Source organism: Curcuma longa, chromosome 3, assembly GCF_044706935.1.
Source record: "Curcuma longa cultivar G26 ecotype Majalengka, Jawa Barat chromosome 3, ITB_CL_G26_1.1, whole genome shotgun sequence".
Classification (NCBI taxonomy): Eukaryota; Viridiplantae; Streptophyta; class Magnoliopsida; order Zingiberales; family Zingiberaceae; genus Curcuma; species Curcuma longa.
The window spans coordinates 14789245-14801498 of record NC_133863.1 but is presented as its reverse complement, the minus strand read 5'-3'; the positions used below and the strand labels follow the sequence as shown (position 1 = coordinate 14801498).

The window sequence follows — 12254 nt, the reverse complement described above, 5'->3', positions numbered from 1 at the left end:
TATAATTATAAATGAACCAATCATTCCTAAATAAATGTAATATTTGACTCGAGAAAATATATTTATATTCATCCCAATAATAAAAAATATTTATTTATTCGATTATATAAATTTTATTTATTATTATTTTTATTAAAATACATAAAAATATATTAATTTATAAATTTTATAATCTTAAATTATTTATAATTGATACTTCCTAATAATCTACAATTATCAAAGATGAACTAGCTTGGCTCATAAGGAAAGAGTAGATCGGGCTTGATATGTGGGTTTAAGAAGAAGCTAAGCAAATTTAACAAATAGTCAGGTCTGGAGTTAGATAGTGCTCTAAAAGCGAATTTAGAATTCAAAAGTGCTCGGAAAAGGAGTTTGGGAGTCGGAGATGGAATCATGAGGTGCTTGAAAAGCATATCTAAACTCAAAGACGGTTCGGGAGACGAGCGTAGAGCCGAATAATAAAAAAAGCATAGGTTTGGTTTGATTCAAGAGACAATATAAGCAATTAATAATGGTCATTATGAACGGAGATTTCGAATGACCATTAAAAAATAATAATGGTGGTTGACGGCCGTTACATAAGAAAAATATTAATATCATAAAGGATGTCGTTATACAAAAAGCTATAAAAGAGGGGTGATAATCAGAAGCAAAAGGGAGGCTCAATTCTCGCACATTCATCATCCTCACTTCTTATACATTTTTCTACTATATTTTTTATTCTACTATTCTCTGTTCTCGTCTGACTTAAACATTGAAGGGTCCTTGTCGGGGCTAGATCGACATTCTCTAACTTCGTATTGACTTGGAGCAAGAATTCTTCTACTCAATACGGAGAAGGTGAGAAGTGCTTGGCCATCACAGTTCCAAAAGTACTAGGCTAGGAGTTTTCGAATTTTATCCTATCATAATTGATGTCATTTGTGGGAACTTGGGTTAAGATGTTGAAGTTGAGATGGAGGGAGAAGGGCGGCCTCACACCTTGCCGGATGGATGGAAAAATCGAAGCGGAACATGATTTCAAAGTCTTGCTTGAGGTCGCTCCTCTCTTCCTCCACGACTGTTTGGGGACGGCCGGAACCACTGCCCCTTCCACTTGGTTGATCGAGGATGACTCTCCCTAATAGTCTTCACCCACATCCCCAATGCTGGATGTGAGGCATCACCACCTGGGTGGCTGTTCAAGGGCATTCCTAGATGTTATCTCCTCACACACCTCGCTCCTGACATTGATACTCAACGTTTCACAGAGGAAATATGAGATTTTTATGAAGGGTCGAATGAAATTAAAGGAAGGTCATGTATCAACAACTTCTTGTGATGGTGTTTGATATTCATTAGGTGAGATCTTGCAACTTATCTGCTGTTCAGAACCACAATAACGATGTAGGGATGACTTAGGAAGGAAAAGTACTATAGTGTAATAAGGATAAGTATTGTTGCACTCGAGCGGTCAGGTGAGCAGAATAACTTCTAGCTACAGATGTTACAGTACTCAACAAGCTATGACACTCAGGATGTGATAGTGCTCAAGCTCTATAACAGTCGGAATGCTATGGTATTCAGGATGCTATAGTGCTCTGAATGCTACAATACTCGAGGTGTTACAGTGCTTAGAATACTATAGTATTTGGGATGCTACATTGCTCGACTGCTATAGTGCTCAGATCGTTGCAATGTTCAGGATACTATAATGCTCGGCTACTACAGTACTTGGACGCTACAACATTCATCTGCTACAGTGCTCAAAATGCTACAATGATCAAGATGCTATAGTGCTCGAGCGCTACAATGTTTATGAAGCCAACTTTGCTGCTACAGTACTCGGAATGTTATAGTGCTCAAGATGCTACAATATTCAGGAGCATAACCCATTCAAATTCTAGAATAGACCACAAAATTTTCTACTCAAGACTGATCAACTTATAAAGTCTCCCGTGGGAAAAGGATATGTAATCCAGTGTCATGCTCCACTTTTGATGAGTTGCAGTCTTTATTAAAAACAATTAGCCAACATTCAAAAAGCACTCAATGTGGCTTGATGCACATGATGAGGATCAGCTGATAATCTAAGAAGTTTTTACTGTGGAGAGATTATTTTTCTACAAGGCTCAATTTGGTATGAATATATCTAGAATGATTATTTTCTTGCCAAATTATTCTTTCATATTTTTACTATACGAGGTTATGGGTAAGCTCTCAGCATGGTATTTGAATGTCATTACTTCATGTGTTTGTGACCACCCTTACCAAGTTAAAGTCGTGGCGGAGTTGTTATAGTGGGAGGTCTAGATCTTCTTGATGGAGGAAACATATATAGCTTTTAGGCGATTGTTGGCTAAGCGTATTTGGATGATATTTTTTAAAGGATTGTATCCTAGGAACGACTTGTAAAGGGGTGGTTCGACTAGATGTGAGGAATTGGGTACAACCAGATTAGGATGTGAAGATATAATATCTGTTAAGTCAAGGGGAGGATGTGGAGATATGATATATGTGGTGTTGAGGACAAGATGAGGAGGTGTGATATCTATTGAGTCAAGAGGAGGATGTAAGAGTATTCAAAAGCTCAAACTGTGTTGGCATCCTTCCGAGTCCTTGACTCAATTGCGCATTTATAAGATTGACGTCGATTGCCTTCTGAGTCCTTGACTCGGTTGCACATTTATAAGCCCAAACTGAGGCAACAACCTAAGCCTGAACTACATTAACAGTCTTCCAAGGGGTAACTAAGGATCAATGAATGTACGGTCGTTCAGATTCTACAGTTATATTTAGTTTGCAATGCACTATCTGACTCATACGAGGGGTGACTAATGATACTTCGTAATGATATGTGATTGTCAAGGATGGGTTGACCAAGTTGGGCCCATAAGGAAAGAAGAGATCAAGCTTGGTATGCGAGTTTAACAAGAAGCTAAGCAAAATCTAACATAATTAACAGTCGGATTCAGAGTTAAATGATGCTCTGAAATCGGATTTAGAATCTGAAGGTGGTCGGGAAAGGGGCTCAGGAGTCAAAGACGGAATCATGAGGTGCTCGATAAGCATGTTTAAACTTAAAGAGTGTTCGAGAGATGGGCGCAGAGCCGAATAGTAAGAGAAGTGTATGTTTAGTTTAATTAGTTTAGGAGGCAATAAAAATAATTGATAATAATCATTATGGGAAAAAGTTTAGGGTGACCATTAAAAGGTAATAATGGTGGTTGCATGACCATTATAGAAGAAGAATATTAATATCATAAAAGTTGTCGTTGCATAAAAACTTATAAAAGAAGAGCAATAATTAGAACTAAAGGGAAGCTACTATATTTCTATTTTACTATTCTATACTCTCGTCTAGCTTAAGCATCAAAGAGGCCTGACTTGGTGTTGACTTTGAGCAAGAATTTTTCTACTCTATACAGAGAAAGCGTGAAGCGCTTAGCCGTCAACATTCCAAAAGTACTCGAATGGGAGCTCAAATTTTATTGTATTAATAATATATTTAAAACTACCAAGATAATATAAAATTCATATTACATAAATATTTAATCTAATTCATAACTATAATAATATTGTTACTTATGTTGAGTTCATAGGGAGCTTAATAAAAATTTTAATTAATACATTTAATAAACTTAATAAATAATAAATGATATTTTACTGAACCATTTAAGTAAATTTTGATATTATCTAAATCACATATCCAATCTTTATAATAATGCCCAAATCACATACCTTATTTCTGAAATATTCTTCTTTCTCTCTAGACCCATCAGTCAATTTCATCTAAAACTGATTGGTAGATCTAGAGAACTTCGAATTACTTTCAATCAAAAAATAAATGTACTCTTAAAAACCTCTTTAATGTATTTATGTCATCGGATCTAAATTTAATAGTGTGAGTTGAGAGTAATAAATTTTTAAACTTATACAAGCTCAATAAAATTTATCACAAGGATATTATAAGGCTTAGAACAATAATACTCACTAATAAACACTACTATGGATTCGACTCCCTTTATTCAAAAAATATCAAAATTTTAAATTTTTGAATAATGTAGGCCCATTAGCCGATTTCATTTGGCTAATAAACCGAGATAATTCTAAATTACTTCAAATCAAAAGTACTTAAAAAATTCTCATATATATATATATATATATAATTTACTATTCTTAATTTATGCTATTAAATTTAGATCTGAATGTATAAACACATTAAATTTTTTTAAAAAATATATTGATTTTAATTTAAAATAATTTGAAGTTCTCTAAATCCATCAAAATTGATGGACCTATAGAGAAAGAAGAGAAGTATTTTAGGAATATGATATGTGATTTACATGAAAATTAATACATGATTTAAATAATACTGAAACTTCTTTACAATGATTCAGTAAAATTAAATTTGAATACTTGGTTAAGTTAATTCACACTCCTACTAATAAGTAATAACCTACCAATCTTCTATTAAAAAAATGAAATCCATCATCCAGCGATTCTATAGGCCCCACGATCATATGTGAGAAGGGTATTGCTAATAACTTACCTATCGATAATAGTTTATATATATATATATATATATATTATTTTCCAACAAATCGATGGCCACGTGTCCTTCGGCGGCCCATCTCCGCCCAGCTCTGTGGTCCTAATCGCCCGCCGTAACTTCCACTGCAAAGACTTGAAGCCCAGGCCCAACGACGTTGCGTCGAGGCATTAATACATGAAGCCAACATCAACGTTGTCACAACCAGCAAGCCATAACTCCGTCGTCGTCTTCCTTCACTCAACGTGTTTCTTTAATGCGCTCGCTTTGGTAGGTGCTCTAGATCTGTCTACGTGCTCGAGCACAACGATAAAGGCCCCTTGCATTCTGCCGACACTCTTTGCATGCGCTTCGGTTTTGACTGCTTAATTTGATGCGACACTCAACTTCATTCAATTGCTTAGAGGTTTCTTAAATATTAAAAGCATTTAAACTTATTTATTATATATATATTATTTTATAATTGAATAAATCTAAATAAATTTTATTGACTCAAATATTAAGTTTGTTCACGAGCATCTGATTCATTTATAATCCTAATGATATATCACAAGTTGAGTTGACAATTGTAAATTCAAACTCATATCCTACTCAGGACTTCGAAAAAGAGATTCATTTGGTACTAATTTAAGATATTTAAAATCATCAAATACTTTTAATCAAAAAAAAAATACTTGACGAATAGTGGTAAATTGATGTTATTTTAAAATTAAATATATTTTTAATAAATTGCTAATTATTTTTTGCCATGTTGAAGCCTAATTAACTAAGTGGTTGAACTTGAATGGATGCGATGGGTGATTATTAATTGTGAAATATCAATTTCTTAAATCCCCCTAAATTAGAAAGCAGCAACCATTACATTGGTTTTACTCGAAATATAATTTTGTGTTGTATATCTAGTACCTTTCATCATTGCACCACTGTACTCCCTAATGTCATTTTTAAATTCTATTGTTATTTATCTGATCTAAGATCATGAGATGGACTGACTCGTCGATGTATCCACGGTCAAGCTCTTTCGGTAGGTCAAATGCGCCTTGGGTCGGCTTTTCTTGAGTTAGCAACTATCGGTTTGACTTCTATCGGGTTAACTTCTATCACGTTAGTTTCTGATGGATCTAAGAGTGGTGGGGTCGGTAGTTGTCAAGCCGAGCAACACAAATACTCTGATGAATGTATCTGATGACACAAATTGAAAGAATTAAAAAAGGATTAGAAGGAAAGTCAAGACGAACTTTGACAAAATCCTTTTGATGCTCAAGTCAAAGCCTAGAGGAGATAAATGATAATAACAAAGTAAAAGTTGTAAATGTCAATATCATAGTGCACCTCTAATGTTGTTGTCGTTACTTTATATAGGGAGTGGAACGCACTCTTTCCTCTTCACAAAAGGGCACAACCTTTTGTCATCGACTCTAGTGTAATTGTCGTGTCACTTCTTGAGTTCACGAGTGATTTAGGTAACTAGACTTGAACACAACCATGCATTGGGCTGACCTGAGTCAAGCTCGATCAGCTCAATTGACTTGAGTTTGACCATGAGTCAGCTGACTCAACCCGAGTGTGTTGATTGAGGCGTAGCCTAGTTGATTAGAGTTGAATTCGGAAGAGCTGAATCGACTGAACTTGAATTCATTGTAAATGAGTATAACTTTACCCAATCAGTTCGTCTCAAGTCGGACTAATCTAGATCCATGTTGACTGAGTCTTGGTCCCGATCTTTATTGCCACCGCCACATTAGTTATCATTAATATTATTTTGTGAACCAAAAAGATACGATGAACAATAAAATATTATTGTGCCAAAATGGTATTTGTTGACTTATTTATTTGTCATCATAATTATGATTTAGATGCTTTTAATAAAATACAAGGTCTACGTTTACATTTTGATAAGATATTAATTCAAGAATATTTCAATGTTTAAAAATGATTTGGAAGTGCTAAAAATGTCAATAATAAGTGAGTTGCGATAATGATTGTGGATATTATTCTACTTGTTTAGAAATATGCATCATTAATAAAATATATATATATATATATATACAAAATTATTCTATTTCTCCACTCAAATGATGATAGTTCATATTTGTTAATATGTTTGCAAATTTATTAATCAAACGCGATAGCGTCTGAGGTTGTACTTTGACGTTGGAATTATTATAAATGGCAGGTGTCTGAAAGCCCGAAAGTTGCAGGAGAACCGACGTACATTTGGCAAAATGCCCAAAGTCAACGCTGGCTGCTCACTAGTTGTAACGGCCTCTGACGTGTTAAGATGTGTTAAAAAAAATAAAATTAAATAGTATTTATCTTGTAATATTATAAAAATAATTTTTATTGCAACGGCATTTTAATTGTTACATTATAAAAAATAATTAAATTTAATTAAACTCATTTCAGCTTAATTAAAATCGTTAAACACCCTGAAATAATTATAAATCATAAGTATTATAATTTTAATAGTCATGAACCATACCGACTATGATAATATTTAAATGATTTTAATTATGTTATAATAATTTTAATTAAGTCAAAGTATTTTTTTTTCTTTTTTAAGATATGATGAGAATAAAATGGAGCATATTTTGATTTTGTCGGTCACTAAGTGTTCGTACTTTGACTAATTCTAAAAATAGATAATTTTCTTTTAAAAGCATAATTTATATACAATATAATTTTTTAAAAAAATATTTATCCTATTTAAAATTCGAATATGTTTCTCTTATTATTATTCCTCTTGCGACCATTCCACGACGTACACAGTTGCGTGCGATATCGGGATTTGTTCTTCTCTCTTCCATGCTCTGCTTTCTCCGCCGTTTTGTGCTGTCGTTGGCTGCGTCGCCATTGCCGTTTTGGGCTGTCGTGGAGTGGGTTAAAGGCGAGGGGGGAAGGGGGCGGCAATAAATATCGGTGGTGGAGGTTCAACAACTCTTTCCACCTCCGTGACGATTCCTCCGATGGAAGTGGAGCCACGCTTCCTGCCTTCCCATCGCCCCCAATTCCTTCCTCACTCTCTTCTTTGTCAATCGCCGCCGTGTTGATCTTGGGGAAGATACCATGCCAGATTTGGTTCTTCCATTGAGGTATGCAAGGTATGAAGCTGAAAAGGCGATGATCCACCTTTTCCTTTTTTATCGGGATCTTGACCACTCCATGGGGGAATGGAAGAACAGGCTTGCTTGCGATTTCACCTAGAAGAAGAAGAAGAAAACACATATTTGTTACCGCATCAAACTATTTGTCTCATATAGTTCAGTCACATGCCTCTTATTTCTGGGAGTAAATGCAATTATTTGCTCTTGATCCTTCACCCGACATGAGCATTCATTACGAACAATTCTTTTTCAGAAAGTTGTGTCAGTTTTTGCGTCTCTTGTTTTCCCCCGAAAGGCCTGCCCAATCTCATCCTGTTCTGTTTGTTTTTCAGATCCTTAATCCTTGTTTCCTCAACAGTCTCGGGGATCTGAAAGAAACAGGAGTTAGACTATGGCAAAAAGACCTCATAGACGACCGCGAAAGGATAATGTTGGATGTGTGTGGGGTTTGATCAGCTTGTTGGATTTCCGTCGAGGCCATCCAATTCAGAAGTTACTTTCAGATACAAAGCATGAAAGTACTAAGCATACTGGTAAGAATTTCAGTTTTAGTGTGAACTATAGCTATTGATTTTTGGGTTACTAAAAACTCTCTCATATACACTTCATTGAAGTAACGACAATAGGCTTGACAATTAAAACTTGTATAATTGCGAAGTTTTTAGTCGGTATTAAGGCCTTCATTTAGATTTAGCAACTAGAAGCTCATAACTATTGTTTTATGTTATTCAGGTTCTGGCTATTCGAGAATTAAGCTCGATGTTCCAAGAAATCTAGAAAACAAGCATGAAGGTGCAGCCACTGTAAGTCTACACAATTTTATCATCAGTAGCTAAAGATATCAGTTGTCTATAGACAGCCATACTTATTGAGAATGTCTTAGTTGTGTAATTCTGGCTGTTTTAGTTTATCCTGAGTATTCTAGTGGCATAATTTTGCATAGGCCCATATAGCCAACCTCCAATATTTGGGATGAACACTGCTTGTTGATGTGCGAAGAAACAAACTACATGCTAGACTGATATTAGCATCAATCCCCTCAAACCTTTCTTTTTGATTCTTATGTTGCTAATCCAATTTGCAGATGCAGAGAAGATTCATCATCCATGTTTGAAGTAAATGTGAATAAAATTTAGGCTTCCGTTTAATTCTTTTTGTTTATGACCTAGTGAGTTATTTTCGTCGGTTAGTGAGCAACTCTACAGTATGTGTAGTAGCCGAAGAGGAACTAAATGATATAGTTTACTATATTCAAGCTAGTTATTTTATTTGTATTCCTATTGCCTAGTTTTGAAGTGTTAGCACCTAACATCTCTGCTGCTAGTTAACAATCCCTTATTTTTCTCAGCTTCTTGATGAAATTAGAGACGATAAGGTTAGTTTGGGTTTGACAAGTGTAAAAGCACTGATGGAAGGAGAGATGTCTCAAACTGACTCAAAGAACGTTTCAAGCAATGAAACTCGACGAGTAAAATCTAACTTGCAGAGGGAGGTCAATTCTAAGAACTGTGAGCTGAGAAGCATAAAGTCAAAAGACAATGAAGGAAATAATTTGGTTCCTTCTCTTAGCTTGGATGGCCTTCACTCAGGTAGTGTGGATCTAACTGAAAGATCTCTTAACTTTGACATGGCAGCATTTTTGGTAGAATTCTACAGTTATACTCATGAACAAGCTAGCCGAGATTCTGACAATAAGTTTGATTTGCTTCCTTCCTCGGAAAGTATTAGTTTTGGGAGTCAGTACCATCTTCATGAACTTGATGATCATCTTGATCAAAAGATCTCTTTTTTAAAAAAGACACTAGCTGATTTTACTGAGCTGATAAGTCAGAACTCCACTGTTGAGAAACAAAATGATGGAGGATTAATTGTCCGGTCGGAAAAGTTAAGGGATGCAATAGCTGCTATAGATTCAGATAGGAAGTTATTTATGAAGCTCCTCGAAGATCCAGATTCAGTTCTTTTTAAACATATTCGAAGTCTTCATGGTGATCAGGTAAGGAAAACATCCAAACTGGGATCAGATAGATATACAGAAAATGTCCCGCTGTTGGTGGAGAAGAATGATAATTCAGGGAAATGCAACAAGTCTGACGGTAACCAATTGCCTCAGAAACAAAACAGATATAACTTTTTCTGGAGAAAGGATAAGTTGAAGGGGACGAAGCCTACAGCAGAAAATCCAATTTCCAAATCTTTGAATAGAATTGTCATTCTGAAGCCAAACCCAGTGAGAACTACTGGAAGTTCTGTGCCGCAATTCCGTCATGTCCCTAAGCAAAATGACAGTGATGAAAGGATTGTATCCCATTTTTCCCTTAGAGAAATTAGGAGGAGACTCCGGCATATAATCGGTGAGAGCAGAGAAGCACGACATGCTATCTCCATGGATGGTCTTCTACACAGAATTCCAGTTAGGCCTAGTGAGTCTCGTGGCTCGTCTGAAAATTTATCTTGTGACGATAAGCAACCCAAATCAGTATACCTTGATAATAAAAAAAGTAAGAGCATTAGTTCCGAAGAATTTGAAGTTAACAGCAACAGTCATATTTCTCCCTCGACATCAAGATCTCAGTCTTCAATATATGAGGAAGCCAAGAAGCATCTCGTTGAGATGCTAAACACAAGAGTCGATAGTTTGCCAAGAGTTGAAGTTTCAGAATCATTGGGGACAGTGCTTTCTATCTTAAGATACACCGAGTTATCTCCTACATCCAGTCCTCAAAGAGATGAGGAACTTGCCATGCCACCTAAAGATATAAAAGATCCATCACTACAACAGTTAAAGCATGAAGGTGGGATCAATAACCTTAGAAACAAAATATTTAGAAGTTCCATTTTCCATGTCCATTCAAGTGATGAAATTAAAATGTTGGTCATGGCTGCAGAACTGATTGGAACAGCTATATCGGAGCTATTACTTGTCGGTAGCAAAGACTTGAACAGCCAAGGTAGCCTTTATAAATTTAAATGACATTTTTGTTGTTTCTTTTGTTACTTCATTATGAAATCCATCGAAGCTTTTATCATAAAATGCAGAGATCGTTGAAGAAGTTGGTGCTAAAAGGACTACAGAGTCTAACCAGTTGGATGACCACGAACTAATAGTTAAAAATGAAATATGCAAAACTGTGGAATCTACTACGTTATGTGGCTTGGTAACTTTTTGTCCAATTAGTTGTCTCGATTTAACGATAATTTTGGCTTACGATTACACCACTGTTCTGCTAGGATATATTTGAAGAGAAGTCACCAGCAGTGGCGCAGCCAAAGCCCCGACCGAGCAGCTTAGTCAAGCAAAACTTAATGGCTCCTGAAAGCATCAATGAAAAATTAGAGCAACCAAGCCCAGTATCTGTTCTTGAAAACTTCATATCAGATGATATTAGCAGCCCTGACTCTACTGGAATAGAGAATTGTATGATCTGGCAATTGAAAAGCATCAATTCTTTAGTTGAAACAGATTTGTTTGCCTTTTGGCATACCCCTGAATTCGATCCCTTTTTGCAGATAATATTCAAGTACAACATCAACAAGCTGTTCTCGAAGACAACAATTCTGGAAGAATTATAGCATCACCCGATGTAAAGGAAGATTTAATAGACTGTCACCAAGATTGTCAAGCTAGGTTAGATTACATCACAGCAGTCTTGGAAGCTTCAGGACTTTACGATGAATTTCCAACGAAATGGGATATAGAAGACCGGTTACTTGAACCATCTTTGTACGAGGAAATAGGAATCTATTTTTGCTTCCTACAGGATGATCCTAAGCTTCTATTCGACTGCATCAATGAAGTCCTTTTAGATATACACGAGAGCTTCTTGAAAAGCATCATGTGCCTATCCTACAAGCGAAATATCCCACCTGGCCCTCAAGGTGAAGGCTTAATCCAAGAGGTAAGCAAGAGCCTGGACTGGCATCTTCAAGTACCATCGCCCAACACATTAGATAAGGTAGTCAAAAAGGACTTGAATGGGCAACCTTGGCTGGACCTTCGACTTGTACTTCTCAATACCACCAGTGAGACATCTGATATCATCTTGGATGATATAATTGAAGAGATTGTTTTCGACTGTTGGTGCTGAAATTAGAGTGATTTCAAATTTGCCTCCTCCAACTTGGTAAGATCATGCAGGACTAGAATCTCAGGATCATTTGGCAAACAAGACTGGAATTGTCCTTTTATTCACAATGAGACACAGATACTTGTAGTTTCTGCTAATCAGAGGATTCCCCTTGCTGTATATTGTTAAGAAGATTGAGGGAAGTTGAAGTGTATGCAAATAATCTTGTATCGTCAGAAGTACCCTGGAAACATATGTACATGAGGTTACTATTTAAGACGATGATGGATGACAATGAACCTTTGTTCTTGAAACCCCCATGATCGAAAGGGAGCTCCAAAGCATAATAATAAGATACGTATGTTAGTTTTGATGCCAGTGACTTGTTCCCTATGATTGAAAGAGTTCACTTGCATGAGGCAATGCAGAGCAGTGGAACAAAATTGTTCGATCGCATTACAGTAGAGTGACGAAAGCAACATCAAAGCCTGTTCCGGATTCCCTGGGATGCATTGCTGATGTAGTTTCTGCCAATACAACATACTCAGTCCA

At 36.0% G+C, this 12254-nt stretch overlaps 1 protein-coding gene across 2 annotated transcripts; it reads left to right on the top strand.

Moving 5' to 3' along the window:
• Positions 1–7351: 7351 nt before the first annotated feature.
• Positions 7352–11984, top strand: LOC141825587 (uncharacterized). 2 transcript variants are annotated; one of them, XM_074712969.1, is made up of 8 exons: positions 7352–7623; positions 7968–8168; positions 8368–8438; positions 8984–10430; positions 10524–10586; positions 10675–10793; positions 10867–11053; positions 11146–11984. In XM_074712969.1, exons 2-8 carry the CDS (start codon positions 8027–8029, stop codon positions 11721–11723), a joined length of 2607 nt encoding a protein of 868 aa, XP_074569070.1. In that variant the 5' UTR covers positions 7352–7623; positions 7968–8026; the 3' UTR covers positions 11724–11984. The 2 variants fall into 2 exon arrangements, with proteins under 2 accessions (XP_074569070.1, XP_074569069.1); XM_074712968.1 differs by having other exon boundaries at positions 7352–7632.
• Positions 11985–12254: the final 270 nt, after the last annotated feature.

What these genes read in the sequence shown, in the direction of transcription:
- LOC141825587 (XM_074712969.1), top strand. Translation starts at nt 8,027, where the DNA reads ATGGCAAAAAGACCTCATAGACGACCGCGAAAGGATAATGTTGGATGT. An exon ending in CAAAGACTTGAACAGCCAAG is followed by an intron (nt 10,587 to 10,674) that starts GTAGCCTTTATA and finishes CATAAAATGCAG; the next exon opens with AGATCGTTGAAGAAGTTGGT. An exon ending in CTCTACTGGAATAGAGAATT is followed by an intron (nt 11,054 to 11,145) that starts GTATGATCTGGC and finishes CCCTTTTTGCAG; the next exon opens with ATAATATTCAAGTACAACAT.